Raw genomic sequence first — 16498 nt, forward strand, 5'->3', positions numbered from 1 at the left:
GTCCACTTTTCTTGTATAGCATGCAGTGCCAGGATAGCAACACTATTATAGCATTTATCCCTTTAATATTCCTTGATATTTACAATGTTTGCCTTACAAACGAATCATACTGCATTATTTTAAGTTTAGTAAAGTGAAAGTCAATATTTCTCTAGTTATATATGGATTGCAGAAAAGCAGCAATCTCTATGAAAATCTTTCACATTGTTATATAACAGTTTTTATATCAGGCATGTCAAGAATCAGATAATGTACTGAATAAATATGCATGAATTCAATGTAATGTCTATATTTTCACACCATAGGTGTCAACTGCTCTGAAATCATTGGACATCAAAATTGCAGTAAAGGGTGCAAAAAAGGAGCTTGTGTACAAGTCTCATCAACTTCCTACCAATGTGAATGTTTCACAGGATATACAGGCAAGTATGATTACAGTTTTTGCTTAAAATCAAAAGCATTCAGTTAGAAGTCTGTTTTAGAAAGCCACTGTGAATTGTGCACTTCACAATAGAGTGGTATTTCTTCTGAGGTCCAGTAATGGATGTTTAATTTTTTACTGTTTGGCTTCATTTGACTCATTATGTTTTGATAATGAGTCGTGTGATTAATGATGGGTCATTTTGGGTGCTTTCACAATGGCAGTGCAATTATGCAAACTCAAATCTGAGTGAGGCTTTTTTTTCTGTCTTTGCTCACATTAAGCTGTCTTTCCTAAGTGAAGAAGCAGATTTGAAAAATGGAACAATTGAAGCCTTCATATAAGAAAGTCTTCAGAAGATTCTTGGTTCATAAATGGCCAATTATTTAATAAAGGCTTTAGCTGTGGCTTATTTGAGTGATATGCACAGGTTGATAAAACTCTTGAATGGGGCGGCCCTTTCCTGTAGAAAGGAGACAGGAATAAACAATTTATGCTTCTCTGTCCTTCGCAGTCTGTTTATAAGGCACGACCATGACAGGCTTTTGTAAAGTAATGAGTCTCATTTGCCTCTGTAAAACCATTGCTGGGCTAATGAGCATCTCACCCACAAATGTGTAACAAAAGTTTCACAGTCCCTTGGGTGTTCCTGATAATAACATCATGATAAGTCTCCAGTCTGAGGTCCAGGTGGCCTTTGCTTGTTGATTAATTGACTTTTGTGTAGCGGCAGTTTGTTCAAGCAGATAGCAGCCTTTAATGTCATGCCTGCAGCTTTAATGTGGAAGAAAAATGTCTAGTTTGTCTGACACAGATTTAGGACTATCACAGTTTATGATGAATTTCCACTTGAGATTCACCACTCACAGTAAACCGGCCACGGAACACTTGCAATCTGCATCACGAAAACTGGCCTCTTTTGAGAATACCATCAACTTCAGTGTTTAAAATAAAATCAGATATGATTTTTCAAGGGTCTCTAATGCTTTCAGACAGGCAACATCTTTTTGGAGTATCTGACTCAAATCCTTTTAGTAGTTTTTAAGTAGCAATTTCATTTGTGTGAACCTGAGCCACATAATTATGTGGTTTGAAATCTGATTAAAATCTGATTTTCTAAAAAGAGCTTTATAGTCAAATTGCTTAGATTTTAACTTTTTTTTGTTTATCAGTAAATATTTATTACTGTGTAAATTATATACACTCCAAAATGTGTTTTTGTCTGATACCGTTCACTTAATTTAAACTGTTTATTTTGATTTAGCACCACTGTATCAGGTTTCTTGTTCAAACATGATTGCTTCATGTTAAATTGACTTGAAGCAGATTTACATTTGAAACTACTTGTTTCATTTAAGTAGCTTGATCAAAAAGTCGAGTCTGAGTCCAAAATAGGCTCAAGTCTAAATGGGTCGAGTCAACTAAACACTATTGTTTGTCAGTATCTTAACCATGTTTTAACCTTTACAACTAGAATAAGGCAATGATAATTTAAACATAACAAAAGCAAACCTCTATTGCATATTGCCATTTTGATTTTTGACTTCACACCATCTCATAAGTGTCCTGCTATAGCAAACTTGAAGTCATGTAACCTTAGACAGGGTAGATTTTTTCTTGGATGAAAGTGAGGGTTGAACCTAGTTTTTACAATGGCACTGTGTGTAAAAAAGCCTACACTCTTTCCATACCTTGCAGCCAACTCACAGCTGTTTTATTTTTGAATGCATTTATAGTTAAGTACGTTATGTAAGAAATAATAGACCAATGCAGTGTTTGCAAACGGGGATGGCGTTTTTGTGGCGTATCTGGTGGTAGAAAATGACGGCTTTCAAGTAGCAGTCTATGGAAGCCATGGAATAAAATAATAAAAAAGGGAAATTTCAGTTTATATTTCAAAATTCTGACTTTGTGAGATTATATCTCACAATTCTGATAAGCAAAGACATTCTCTCTTTTCCCCTCAGCTCAAAATCACAAGTTTATATTGTATACTTTACACACATAAAAGTCAGAATTGTGAGATAAAATAGGTAAATGTAAAAAATGTTATAGATTTAAGTAGTTTTTTTCTGCCAGCAATGTGCGTGCAGCTGCAAGTGACGTCTACTCCAAATTGGTCTATTGTCAACAGGCCATTGAACTATTAAAATAATGCACACCCAAGGTGATTTTGGACCCATAAAAAATATTGCTTTAAAGATGTTAGAAAAATATTTTTTCATTGAAGCTGCCACCATGTTTTAAAAAAATAATCATTTCAAAACAACAGCAAAAACTAATACTAAAGTAATGTAATGTCTCTTTTTCTTTTGTTGTTTGATTATGATGCAGTCTGCGGCAGCAGGTTTACGCTGATGTAACTTTAAGACCGGATGCACAGATCATATGTGACCCTGGACCACAAAACCAGTCTTAAGTAGCACAGGAATATTTGTAGCAATAGCCCAAAATACATTGTATGGGTCACAATTATAGATTTATATATATATATATATATATATATATATATATGTATATATATACCAAAAGTCATTAGGATATTAAGTAAAGATCATGTTCCATGAAAATATTTTGTAAATTTCCTACTGTAAATATATCAAAACTTCCTTTTTGATTAGTAATATGCATTGCTTAGAACTTCATTTGGACAACTTTAAAGGCGATTAAAAATCAGATTCCAGATTTTTAAATGGTTGTATCTCAGCCAAATAGTGTGCTATCCTAACAAACCATACATCAATGGAAAGCTTATTTATTTAGCTTGTTACATATATTTTGACATATCTGTATTTCTCCCAACTGATCAAATTCACTCAAGACAAATCTGACTGCATTTACATGAATACTCGCCAAGATGATGCATTTTGACATTACTTTTAAGTGTAAGTGTGTAGCAATAACATGTGAAAGAGAACTTAATTCAGCATTCACATGCTGACTGCGAGGCGCTTTGGGTGAGCATGCTTTGGGTGTGTATGCACAGAAACCCGCCAGCTTTTGAATACAAGACTTTAAAATGTGTGCGAATACTAAATGTCACTTTTGTAATAACTTTCATACTTTAATGCATAGAGTTGGTAGCATTTCCATTACCTGTCCCTGGACTCGGATTCCCAAGTCCGAAAGTCTCGAGTCCGAGTCAAGTCTGAGTAAAAAAAAATGCATCCGAGTATGTGACGAGTCTGAGTCTGTTAAAAATATACTTGAGTACCTCAACTCTATCAAAAAGGCCACTTAGAAATGAATTTAGCTGCTTTTTCAATTTATTTAAAGAAAATGCATGAAACAAATGGTTAAAATGATATGGCTTAACGCTGTGAGAGTAAAAATCAGAGTAAAAATACATCCAAGTCCGTGACACGTCCGAGTTCGCCAAAAAATAGTACTCGAGACTGGACTCGAGTCCGAGTACAAGTCTGAGTCCGTTAAAAATATACTCGAGTACCTCAACTCTATCAAAAAGCCACTCAGAAATGAATTTTGCTGCTTTTTCAATTTGTTTATAGAAAATGCAAAAAACAAATAAATTGTTCATCCAGTTATTAAACCGTGAATATACATAAATGTGCAAATACAGTTGTAAGAGCTCAACACTGTGGTAAAATGTGACAACTTTATATGCTTGGGTGTGAAGCTCACTGTTGGACATTTAATTCTTCCTAAAGTATTTGAAAAATTCGCTGTTAGGGCTATGAGAATAAAATATTTGCATTCGATTTGCCTTTGCCACTGGCTCATTTTACTAATGATTCAGCTCAATTAGACAGAACTGTTGCGCCGTGACGTCAGTACATCAACAGTCTTTCACCACAGATTCTTGGAGCACCTTGTAAGGAAGTGAAAGTAACTGGTCTCCAGTTCTGCTCTGCTTGGGTCTCCTTGTGGGGCCAGCAGCTCTCTGACTTTGCCAAAGCTGTCACCCCATTAATCATATTGAAGTTAACGGCTGGCCCGGTACCGACTGCCCTTGCGGACCAGAGCCTACACACACATAATAATGAGCCCCACACGTGGGACACTTCAAATGAGATTTTCTTTTGATTCCACTCTCCTGTGTACCTAATTCAGACTGCCAGGGGTGTTTGTATCCGCATGTTACAGAATTAATAGGATATGCCCTATTGGATACACTATTAATTTCGCTATTCACCAGGCCATGGTTTCTGTGGAAATTCAAGTGCTGTAATTGTCTTGTTTCTGAGTGGTTTTAATAGCAGGTTGGCTTCTGATTTGGATGGGTGATATCTCAAGGTAGTGCACAGCAGGGTGTCACGATCTGTTTTGTATCACTGCTTTTATGATTTTTATAAAACCTTCATGGAGTCATCAGCCTTTATCAAACATTGAATCGTGTACCTATATGATGCATTACTATATCAAAGACCTCCTACGTGGAAGGGTTGCCAATCAAAGATAGTTCTTGTGGAAGAATAAAATAATATGTTGAGCTTTATATATGTCAAGAGCTTTTCATTTTCAATTTCCAACTGTGGATCCCAGAGAAACACTGCAGAGAGATGTACATTTAGACAGACGCCCAATGGTGTGTCCTCAAAAGCAGTTGGGTGCCTCTGGGACTGATGACCTTTGTATCATCCTGTGAGCTTAACACGCTAGAATATGCTTTAAAAAACTGAACGACAAAAGGAAAGGAAAACACAGTAACAAGGAAGATAAATGAGTTAGCTCCTACTGAGGAACATGGAGGGGAAAAAAAGAAAAAGCAAACAGAGCACCGCTAGGGAATAAAATCAAATCATGTTCACCTTGAACCTACAGTGCTGCATAGTCAAGTCTAAATTTAACCTGCAAGGAGCAGAAATCAGACTGATGTTCCAATCCACGGTTACCTTAGAGGAACCAGCAGCCTAGATGTTCTCGGGCCAGAACCTTCAGCCTGTTTGATCGGGTTGTTCGGTTCAGCGAAGATGGGGACTTAATTTAGACCCTTGAACCTCCACATTAGTGAAGCATTGAGAAAAGTGGGAGGGTGATATAAGCTTTATGTTCTCATTTTTCATCAGACCAAATGAGAGCCGTGGGACGCCACGCTGAGAGACTCAGTACTGTTGATATGCTGGAGCAATTGTCCGCTGTCATTGCAGTCGTAAAGTTTGAACATTTGTTCTCACTAAGCAGTCAGAAGCTAATAGTTAATATGAAGATGAATTGGAAGCTAAAGAGCAGCAGTCTTAAATTCTTTCTGCAATTGCCTTTTAAAAAATAATTCTTTAATTTTCTCAAAAAGCCATATCAGAAACACAAAATAACAATCTAGGTGTATATAACTAACTTCTTTCAGACAAATACAATCAGAGTTATATTCAGGGTTCCTACAGGGTTTGGAAAAGTATGGAGGAAAAAAAAAAGCAGAGTATGGAAAAATATTTGTATTTCCAGACTTATGCCCCCATTCAGTTTTTTTTATAATAGAAAACTGAGAATTTAATAAATATTTCACCATTCTTAGCATCGTATTACATAGCCTCAATGACTGTTGCAAAAATAAAAAATATGTGTGTATTTGTGCCCGAGAAAGTATTAAACTAAGAAAGCATTTTGCCATCAGCAAATTTCATGGTGTGGTTTCTTGGCCTTCACAAAGTATGCATTAAAGAGACCTTTGGCCTTGAAATATGGCATACTGCCCAAACAAAAGTCAAATTCTAAACAATTTTTTTTTTTTTACAGTGCCAGTCTTTTTTATAGACCTTTGAACTTGGCAAAATTTGTTTCTTATTTTATGTCAGCCCATTTTGCCATGGTTTCTTTGCTGCCACAGAAGATGTGTTAAATTGGACATTAGGCCTTGATATTAGAGGTAACTGGTTATATAAAACTAGAAATTATGTGTAAGCATGCAAAAAAATCACATTTCCTGAAGGCACTGAAAAAGGCTAAATAAAGGCCTTCTAAAGTGAATTGATATGTTTGTGTAAGAAAAATATCCATATTTAAAACTTCATATACCATAACTCTAGCTTCCACTAACTGACGTACATACGAGAAAGTGGCGTTCCAGCAGATGATGTAGGTGTGGTGTAAGCTCTGGTGAGAATATGCTACTCTATTGTCTCGCTAGAAACAAGTTTTGTATGCAGTAAAGGAAAACTAGTCTCCTCTTGGCTTATATCAAAATCCTCTAACATTTTTCCTTATAAATCCTCATTTCGTACTTCTAATTCGTGACCGTTGTTTTGTTTTGCTCTCTTTTCTGCATTTCCACGTACATCACTTCTCACCGGAGCTTACACTATGCCTACATCATTCGCTGGAACGCCACTTTCTCATGAATGCGCATACGACAGTTACCAGAAGCTAGAGATTACTGTTTATAAAATTGTAAATATGGATATTTTTCTAACACATCGCTTCGCTTCAGAAGGCCTTTATAAACTCCAGGAGCCGTGTGGAGCACTTTTTATGATAGGTAGATGCGCTTTATTGGACTTCAAAATTTCAACAGCCATTCACTGCCGTTATAAAGCTTGGAAGAGCCAGAATATTTTTTTAATATAACTCCAAATGTATTTGTCTGCAAGAGGAAAGTCATATCTTCATGCCTAGGATGGCTTGAGGGTGAACAAATCATGGGCTAATTTTTAATTTGGATGAACTATCCTGTTAATAAAATAAGTAATTATATATTCAGCTAAGCAAAAGATCCTGAGAGGGAATGTGCTTTTGCAAATCCAATTACAGTTATGATTTCCTCTTTAGCGCAAACCCCTCTTAAGTAAAGACCAATTTAATTAAAGCAAAAGTTAAAAAAAATCTTAAATACATCAAAACAATTTCTGGTATAATGTTTAGTATTTACACAAAGTTTTTCGACAAGTGAGTTGTTGTTATGCAACAAAGTAAGCATGTTGCATTTTAATAAACTGTCCTGGAACTCTATGGATTTCCAAATGTGGTATTATAAATAACAGGATTGATTATTTTGTGTGGCTAGATATAACTGTTGTAAAAATTAAAATAACAGGAAGAACTGGTAAATAAAAAACATTTTATTGCACTTGTTTTTCTGTGATACAGAATTGAGACAAAACACAGACTGATCAATCATAATTTCATCAGTGTGTTTTTATGCACAAATGCTTGCATATGCACAGTTAGCGAATGAGACCCGGTGTCTAAATCAAAAACACTTTGACAGATGCATGTGTTTTCATTAATTTTAATCATGATCATTTCATATTTATTCATTCTCAATAAATTCTTTCATTGCAGGTACTTACTGTGAGCGAAAGAAGCTCCTCTGTGATTCAAACCCGTGTTGGAATGACGGTCGCTGTGAGGAGACTGCTAATGGATATGTTTGCACATGCCCAGGGGGTTTCACAGGCCTCAACTGTGAGACCACCACTGAGGCTGACAGCTACTGCAAGTCTAACGGATGTCAACTGGACGAAGCCTGTGCCACAGACAAACTTGTGAGGCCTTTTCCTTTTTTTCTATATTGCTCATAATGCTGTTTTTTTTTTTCCCTGAGAGAATGTGATTAATTTGAAATGCCACATGCAAATTTCTGTGACACTCCTGAAGCGGATCAGCCTGTGTCACGTTGAAGGTTACAATAACCATTAATAATTGTTTTGATAGCAGAATGGTTATGGCATATGTAACAATTTTTTTGATTGGACTCGAGCAAGCTGTTGCATATTCAGTATAGAACAAAAAATTAAATTATGGGACATTTCTGCCATGTTCATTTATAAATGTATAAATGTCCCCAGATTGTTACAGTTACAGTCTGCTGCTCATGAGCCATTACTGTAATGAAGAGATGAATTTAGAAGAAACTGGGGCAGTGGCAGACTAAATGTCTTATGTGACCTTCATTTATTTGGTGGAGAAATTCAACACAGGCCTGTCCGTAGCAGATTCTCAGGAGATGCTTTAGTCATTCGAGAGCATGGACAGTAAAGATAGACTTTAATCTCTCTCTAACACACATACACACACTCAGACACATTAAATTGATTTGTTTGACATTGATTTGGTCTGTCTGAGACATCCTCCTAAGAGAGCTCATCTGTATGAAAATGAAATAATCCTTCACGCTGCTCTAGAACTGCACCGATGCTTATTTCAGTGGGAGTCTCCGTCTTTCTTTCATCTGGGATTGTTCTCTACTTCTATTACTCCTCTTTGAACGACTGAGTCAGAAATGTTATTGATGTCAGGATCGGTTAGTGCGAGTTGGAGAGCAGAACTGGCTAATGACTTGTCTATTGTACTGCTTTTTTAGCTCTGGATGCACCAGTGCTGGTTATTTTCCTGTTTTTTCATGATCAGCTCCAAAAACGTATGTAATTTTGTTTGTCCTGTAGGCAGATGTCCAAGGTTAACGACAGGGTGTCTGTTGTGTTGCCAGTGTCCAGTCTGGTCCTGTTTTACACATTTCCTCTGAAATAAAGGTGGTTCTGTTGGTGTCAAACTACGAAGCAGTTATGCCAGTGGTTGCAGGACAGCTTGCGGGTCAAGTTTTTTAGAAATTTTTACTTTATACTTTAAACAAGTTCACTTTTTTGTCTCACTGTACCTCTACTGCAGTCGGTTTATTTAATTCATCTATATAAAATTACATATCATTTACAAATATAATTAATCACTTTATTTTATTCTGTATCTGACCATTTTAAGGCCAACTTGTGAGGCATAAAACTAAATAAATCACTTGGAATGTTTACATTTGTTCTCAAAACTAGGACTAAGACTCATAAATAAAGACTACGATGCGCTATGTTTGTTTACGGCTGGGTTACATTGTTTGGCTTTCAAATTAGTGCAAATGTGAGTTTGCAGATCTCCTGGGTAGGGTTGCACGGTATACCGGTACTACGGTAGTATCGCGATACTAAAGCTTACAAATACCCGCGGTGCCATTGCATTTTCGAAATGGTAGTATCGTCCAAACGGTAGCACCATAAGATATGTTGTATGCACGGCAGGAACACTGTTTAAAACGTTCATGCACGCCAGCAGAAACATTACAAGTTGACTGCCAAAATGTCTTTCTGCTGTGCTTTGTGTAGTACAAGCAGTGTATAGGCTTTATATGCTATTCAGTGTTTCACCATGCTTCAGTTCAGTTTGAAATGAGAAGCTGCACGTGCACGTCCTTGTTCACGCTGCAGTTTCAGAAGAGAGGGTCTGATTCAGACGACTGTCTAATGTTATTTAAAAAATATCAGCCCAAGAATCAATTATTAAACATCAAAATATTTTACTAGACAGAATTTTCGTATTTTTATTAATTTGCCCACTTTTAGAACATGTGTAATAATTCGTTTCTGGAAGCATCTTTGCGATCACGAATGCAATTCCATTCATTAACATAGTGGTTTTGACCTTGGTTCTTATATATATAACTTGGAAATTTTAAGATATGGCAGCAAAAATGCCCGTGACAGTTCAGCAATAAGACACAAGCAAGATGTTTTAGTTTCGTTTCTGTGTTCGAATCTGAATTCGCGTTAGTTTGGGCGAATCACTGATTCACTAAGCCATTCATAAAAACGAGTCATTTGATTCACCCCTGAATGATTCAGCCGTTTTGAAAGAATCGTTTGAACAACTCTGTGATTCAATCATGAACACTGCTGCCATCTGCTGGCGGTTTTAAGTTTCCCGTCATGTTCCATTCTTTTCCAACATATTTCTATATTCAGAGTTTTGTATTTAAAACATTTATCTTATATCATTATTTATGCAATTATAAGTACAGTCTAAATGCATAAATACCACATCTAAATGTCACTCTATGAAGCTTCTGTGTAGTGCTCAGATGACTTTTCTTGACATGATTTCATGGATAACAATAGCCAGTCATTTATTCACATTAGTGAAGTATTCAGAGAAAAATCTTGCCTGTTTTCATTTACATCTTTTTATTTATGAATTTTTTCATTCATTTTGTAGATTTGAATTTTAAATTAACAGAATACTGCATGGTATCGTGATACTACTTGGTATCGTGATACTTCAGCTGGTATAGTATCGTAAGTCATTTTTATGGTATCGTGACAACCCTACTCCTGGGACAAGCCCCAGCTCTGGCCAGACGCCAGCACTATTTTGGTGGAAAAGTGTTAAGTGATGCAAATATAAGGGTGTTCAAGCTCACCTTAGTGTGTGATTAGATTCCAGCATGTTTCTTCACTTGACATCTACAGTAAATAACCCTCTTTAGGGTGTTCTTTTTCTTTTATACAGAATTCCACATGCTTTTGTGAAGACCCGGAATGCTTGGAGCAGGCGGAGGTGTGTGGCACTTTGCCCTGTCTCAACGGTGGCATCTGTGTAGTTCAGAATGGCCAGTATCATTGCAGGTAAGAATAATCTCAGTACAAAAGTACTCTCAAAATTAACTCAAGTGAAAGTACAGACACCAAAAACATACTTGAGTAAAAGAAGTACAACTAGAAAGTGTACTCAAGAATTAAAAAAGTAGAAGTACTTTTTTTTTCTGACAGACATACAGATGTTTGGTTAAAAGGAGAAAACAAAACACAATGCAATGGCACAGAGGTTTTTAAGTTTCTTGTCTAAAGTAATTTTGTTCACTAAAAGTCAATTATCTTTTTAAAGGTTTAGTTCACTCAACAATGAAACTTCTGTCATTAGTTACTCACCCTCATGTCGTTCCAAACCAGTAGGACATTTGTTCATCTTCAGAACACAAATTAAGATATTTATGATTAAATCCTGAAACTGAAATATTTAAATGGCCCCGAAAGTTAGTAAGGACATTGATAAAATAGTCCACGTGACATCAGTGGTTAAACCTTAATTTTATAAAGCTATGAGAATACTTTTTGTACACAGAAAACAATAACTTCATTCGATGTTTTCTTCTCTTTCTTGTCAGTCTTCACCACTATTTACAAGAGTATTCTCAGCTTCATAACATTACTGTTGATCCAATGACGTCACGTAGACTATTTTATCAATATCCTTACTGTATTTCTAGCCCTTGAACATGTAGGTTGCATTGCTGTCTATGTAGGGTCAGAAAGCTCTCGGATTTCACCAGAAATGTCTTAATTTGTGTTCCAAAGATGAACAAAGGTCTTACGGGTTTGGAATGACATGAGGGTGAATAATTAATGACAGAATTATTATTTTTTTTTTTTTGGCTGAACTATCCCTGCTCTTATTTTATCAAGTTTGATATCTTGCTCTTATCTGTGTTTATGGTTTGTTCCCTTTATTGATCCGAGCTGTGTGTTGTTAATTAGTCTTGTTACCCTATTTGTCTTGTGTGTGTTCGACTTTATGTGATTCTGTACAGACCAACCTACATCCGACTTGAACCAGTGCATGTCGATTACAATTTTTGTCTGACTTGAGACAGTGCCACTTCCACATTACTGTGACATAAGCCATTGAAGTACAGAGAGAGCAATTTAGGTGCAGACAGCTTGCTCAGGCAGTGCAGCTTCTCCAGAGCGGCTGTACAAGCTCTGATGATGACACAGCTATTTCACGATTGGCCAGACTCGGTGATGACAACGGTAAAGTGTGTTTCATGTTTATTCTGACACCGTGAGTTCCCCAAATACTCCCAAATCAGTGCTTTTATGACAGTAGATTTGACAGTATTTTTCATTTAATGCTGTGTTGTTTTGTGCTTATTCAAATAAAACTGATAATAAAGTATAGATCCCACTTTAGTTGTATTTAAATACCACTTTGCACTGTTTCTGGTTGGTGCAAATGAATAAAATACCTGGTCTTCTGTAGACTTGTTTGATTGGATATTGGTTAGTTAATACCAGTTCATGGTTTCTTGTATGTAATTTAGTAATTCAAACTAATTTATGCTCCTTGTCCCATGTATTCAAGGACATGCTTTCTTGTTGGTCATGTAATGTTGGTTACTTTACAGAAGTAAATAGGCAACGAATAGGATTTCACATTGTGACCTCACACGTCTAGAAGCCTACAATCCAGAAAACAAGCAAGTCAGAAACGCTCTCCTTCTGAATCATTTATGTTTTTGAGCTTGACAGGCTGAGTTTTGTAAGAATCATGTATTTAGTACCTTTGCATAGTATGTTAATCAAAAGTATTAATTTTGCATGAACTTTATAAATTGCTTTGTAATGAAACTCCCATTTGAACCACTGAATATCATGTATGCTGTGATTGCATGTTTCTTCTTGGTATATGATTTTATTGGCCAGAAATAGGAATGCAGTCTGTACTCTGTAGACAGTGAAATGTTCATTAAATTTCCAGTGGTAAGGTTCAATATTCAGTCTGTGACAGCTTTTGAATTACATCCTGCTGATAATGAGGGAATCCGCTACAGTTTTGGCTGCTTTATGAGTTCCTCCAGTCCTTGGGGGGTTCATAGCTATGTCTTCTCTTGCTCCTGCTCATCTTTCTAGTTTTTATTAGCAAAGATCACTTAAATCAGGGGTCCACAAACTAAGGCCCGCCCCCACATTTGGACCGGCCCTCTGAGCAATGCCAGAAAAATGAAAAAGAAAAATTTTAAATATATGTTTTACTTATATCATATCGGTATTTGATTATAAAGGTTGGCTTTCAAACTTAAATTTCCCTTAGTTATTAACATAATGTGTTATTCAACATAATGTGTCATCGCAATCGAACAGGTGAAAATTCAGAGTGATGAGAAAATGACTCAATAGCATTTGAGGTGACTCTAGCACTGCTTGTGGGACAGGTGCGAAAGCAAGACTTCACTCATCTCCTAGTTACCCAAAGTTTTTCAGCTGAGAAAGTCTGAGAAGTCTGTGGAAGCGCTGAAAATGATGAAGGCAGAGTTGATGTGATTCAAAAAACACAGTGGATTCTTTAATCGATTTTGCTTGACAAGCCTCTAAAGGCTGCGGTTCTCTCAGTTGGTTGTGCATCTTTTTCTTCTACATTTTTTCCTTCCACTCAACTTTCTGTTAACATGCTTGGATACAATACTCTGTGAACAGCCAGCTTCTTTGGCAATGAATGTTTGTGGCTTACTCTCCTTGTGAAGGGTGTCAATGCTTGTCTTCTGGACAACTGTCAGATCAGCAGTCTTCCCCATGATTGTGTAGCCTAGTGAACCAAACTGAGAGACCATTTTGACAGCTCAGGAGACCTTTGCAGGTGTTTTGAGTTGATAATCTGATTAGCATGTCACCATATTCTAATTTGCTGAGATAGTGAATTGGTGGGTTTTTGTTAAATGTGAGCCAATTCATCACAATTAAAAGAACCAAAGAATTAAACTACTTCAGTCTGTGTGCATTAAATGTATTTAATACACAAGTTTCACAATTTGAGTTGAATTACTGAAATAAATTAACTTTTCCATGACATTCTAATTTACTGAGATGCACCTGTATATCTTTTGAAAATAAATGATCAGTCTGTGTGGTACATAACAAAATAAACTATTCTAGCATTAAAAGATAGAATAAATACAGGTAAAATCTAAACTAATAATAATTAGGGCTGTCAAATGATTAAATTTAATCAGATTAATCAGAATTTTCAGTGGATTAATCACTATTTGCAACTACACCTGAATCCTGACCATTTTTGTTTTCTGAAATGCATTCCAAAAAATAAATAACAGGACACAGATACATAATTTTCATATTTTTACATTATGTCAGGGCCGGCATCAGGCCTGTTTTAGGCTATTCCTTATTTTTTTTTATTTTAGACATCCATCAATTATGGTGAAGAAAAAAAAATGCCACGCTGGTGGAAACAACACAAGACTTTCGCTTTTACTTTCGAGACCGGCTCGGATGGCGCAGCTGGAAGAGATCCGCGTTCAATCGCATGCAGCGGGTTGAAACTTGCCACAAAGCACAGGCAAAAATAAATAATGAATGTGTCGGGGAAACAGTAAGGACATATCTCAATTATTTATTAATAAATTGTATTCTGAGTCAATTTTGCAAAGATCCTGACTTGCATCTCCTTTTTCCCGTCAATTGCTTGATATCACTGTGTCAGTCACCGCTCTTTCGAGAATGAACCCAGCATAACTATGCAGATGTAATTCCCAAAATAAGAAAAACTAAAGTTTCATACAAATTCTGAATGGATTATGGCATGGAAAGTGCAAAGCGCGCTCCCTTTATCACTAAAAGCGTCACAAATCTTAGTTCATAGAGATCTCACAAAGTTCCGTTGTAATCAATAAAGCTTTCTAAACTAACGTACAAAATGAATCTTTTATTTACATTGCGTCTGCACTTAGTCATGAGATGATTCACGCAAAACGGCAATAAAAACCGATCTGGCGCTTTCAGCGGTGAGTGAATTCTGACAAACTGTTTCTAATTGTTCGAATCAACACTTCTCAACACTGCAAAAACACGCTGGATTGTTTGCCAGATCTTCAATTGCTTTGCTTTCGTTTGAGGGTATATCTACCCCAGTAGAACCGGGCCTAAGCTTGGCTAACTACTCCAGTTGCAGAGGGGCTCTCGCCCATGCTTGTTAACTGTACCATCATCATTCTTTTTATATTTGAATCCGTCCATAGGCTCACTTTGCTCCATCTCGCCTCTAGCTCCCCAACCACTTTCCTGACAAATAATTTGTCTCACTGCGCATGCGTGAAATGCGTTAAAAAAATTGACGTAATTAACAACAACAAAATAATTAACGCTGTTAACGCGTTATTTTTGACAGCCCTACTAATAATACTAGTAGTGAGTCCGGCCCATGGTATTTTCTTTTATAAACCGACCCGACCCCCCATTAAAGAAAAGAAAATTAAATGGCCCTCTCAAAAAAAAAGTTTAGGGACCCCTGACTTAAATCAATACATTTGATGGCCCCTCTGACTAAATGACAAACGGAAGATAATATAAGGATTGAAAGGGGGAAAATGAATTAAAAATTGAGAAAAAGCATGATAGTGTATGTGTGTAAAGAGAAGGAGAGATGAAAGCAATAGCAGTTGGTCACCTGGGAGTCTGTGTTAATAATTGAGTGATCTTGCCTTTGTGTGACAGAATAAGATCACTGAAGTCTTATCACAGCAAAAGTAAGGCAAAGATCTGACTAAGGCCAAAGAAACAAGACGATATTCTCTATTTATGAAGCATATGTGGCAAAGGTTGAACATTTACAGACATTCTTGTCATGCATTTGCTTAAAGGATCTTTTAATGCTCCACAAATGTCACCAAAGAGCATAATGGTCATTATAAGACACCTGTGACATGTGACATCTAAAAACAGCAGTAAAGTGCATGCATTTCATCACATCACCACTGATTGTTACTCTGGGGTCATTTTTACCCTTAGAAGTCTATTTTTATATGTGGCTAAAGCTAATGTCATTTTCTTGTAGATGTCGACAAGGTTTCTCCGGAAAGAACTGTGAAGAAATAATTGACTTCTGCAAGCTGCTCAATATTAACTGCCTGAATGAGGGATTGTGCCTAAACCTAGTTGGAGGATATAATGTAAGTAACCTAATTTTTTGGAATGGTTCATTTGTACAATAAAATACATTAAAAATTAATTTCAGATAGCATGCACTTCTTATATTACTTCATTATAGAGAAGCTAACTTAGAAGATTAAAAGAGATGCTTTGGAAATGCAGTCCTACCCAAAATGACAATGCAAAGAATCATTCTAAAAAAAAATCTCTCCCCATGTCAGCGGCTAATGCACGTCTATTAATTTATAAGAGTTCTCAGTCTTGCAGTCACATTATAGCATCCTTGATTTATGCTTGTGTCTCAAGGTTTCAGCCATCCTCTTCTATTTCAATATCATCTTTCTGTCACTCCCATCAACAGATCTGTTCTTTGAGTGATGTGTCACAGTTATACACTGTCGATTGATGCAATCGCATCTGTTTTTGTTATGAAGTACTCTAGAATATGCGCTTCATGCGAATTGATTTACTTCAAGTGCAATTTGTTAAACTATCAAAATTGGTTGTTCATACATGGGGATCTGACACATTCATGTAAAGTGTTTGCATGTATGAATATAAATGCTGGTTTGATATATTGGAAAAACACTTTTAAAGCAATGAATGATTGATCCTTATTGTTAAATGAATAGTTTACCAAAAA

The 16498-nt window shown here is 36.3% G+C and overlaps 1 protein-coding gene across 1 annotated transcript in view; it reads left to right on the forward strand.

Moving 5' to 3' along the window:
- Positions 1 to 16498, forward strand: part of eys (eyes shut homolog) — a 303309-nt gene that overhangs the window by 4734 nt on the left and 282077 nt on the right. The window contains exons 2-5 of the mRNA XM_073834888.1: positions 306 to 422; positions 7658 to 7860; positions 10646 to 10761; positions 15761 to 15875. Coding sequence (XP_073690989.1) covers positions 306 to 422; positions 7658 to 7860; positions 10646 to 10761; positions 15761 to 15875 — 551 coding nt within the window. The remainder of the gene's footprint in view (positions 1 to 305; positions 423 to 7657; positions 7861 to 10645; positions 10762 to 15760; positions 15876 to 16498) is intronic.

Source organism: Garra rufa, chromosome 2 (assembly GCF_049309525.1).
Source record: "Garra rufa chromosome 2, GarRuf1.0, whole genome shotgun sequence".
NCBI lineage: Eukaryota > Metazoa > Chordata > Actinopteri > Cypriniformes > Cyprinidae > Garra > Garra rufa.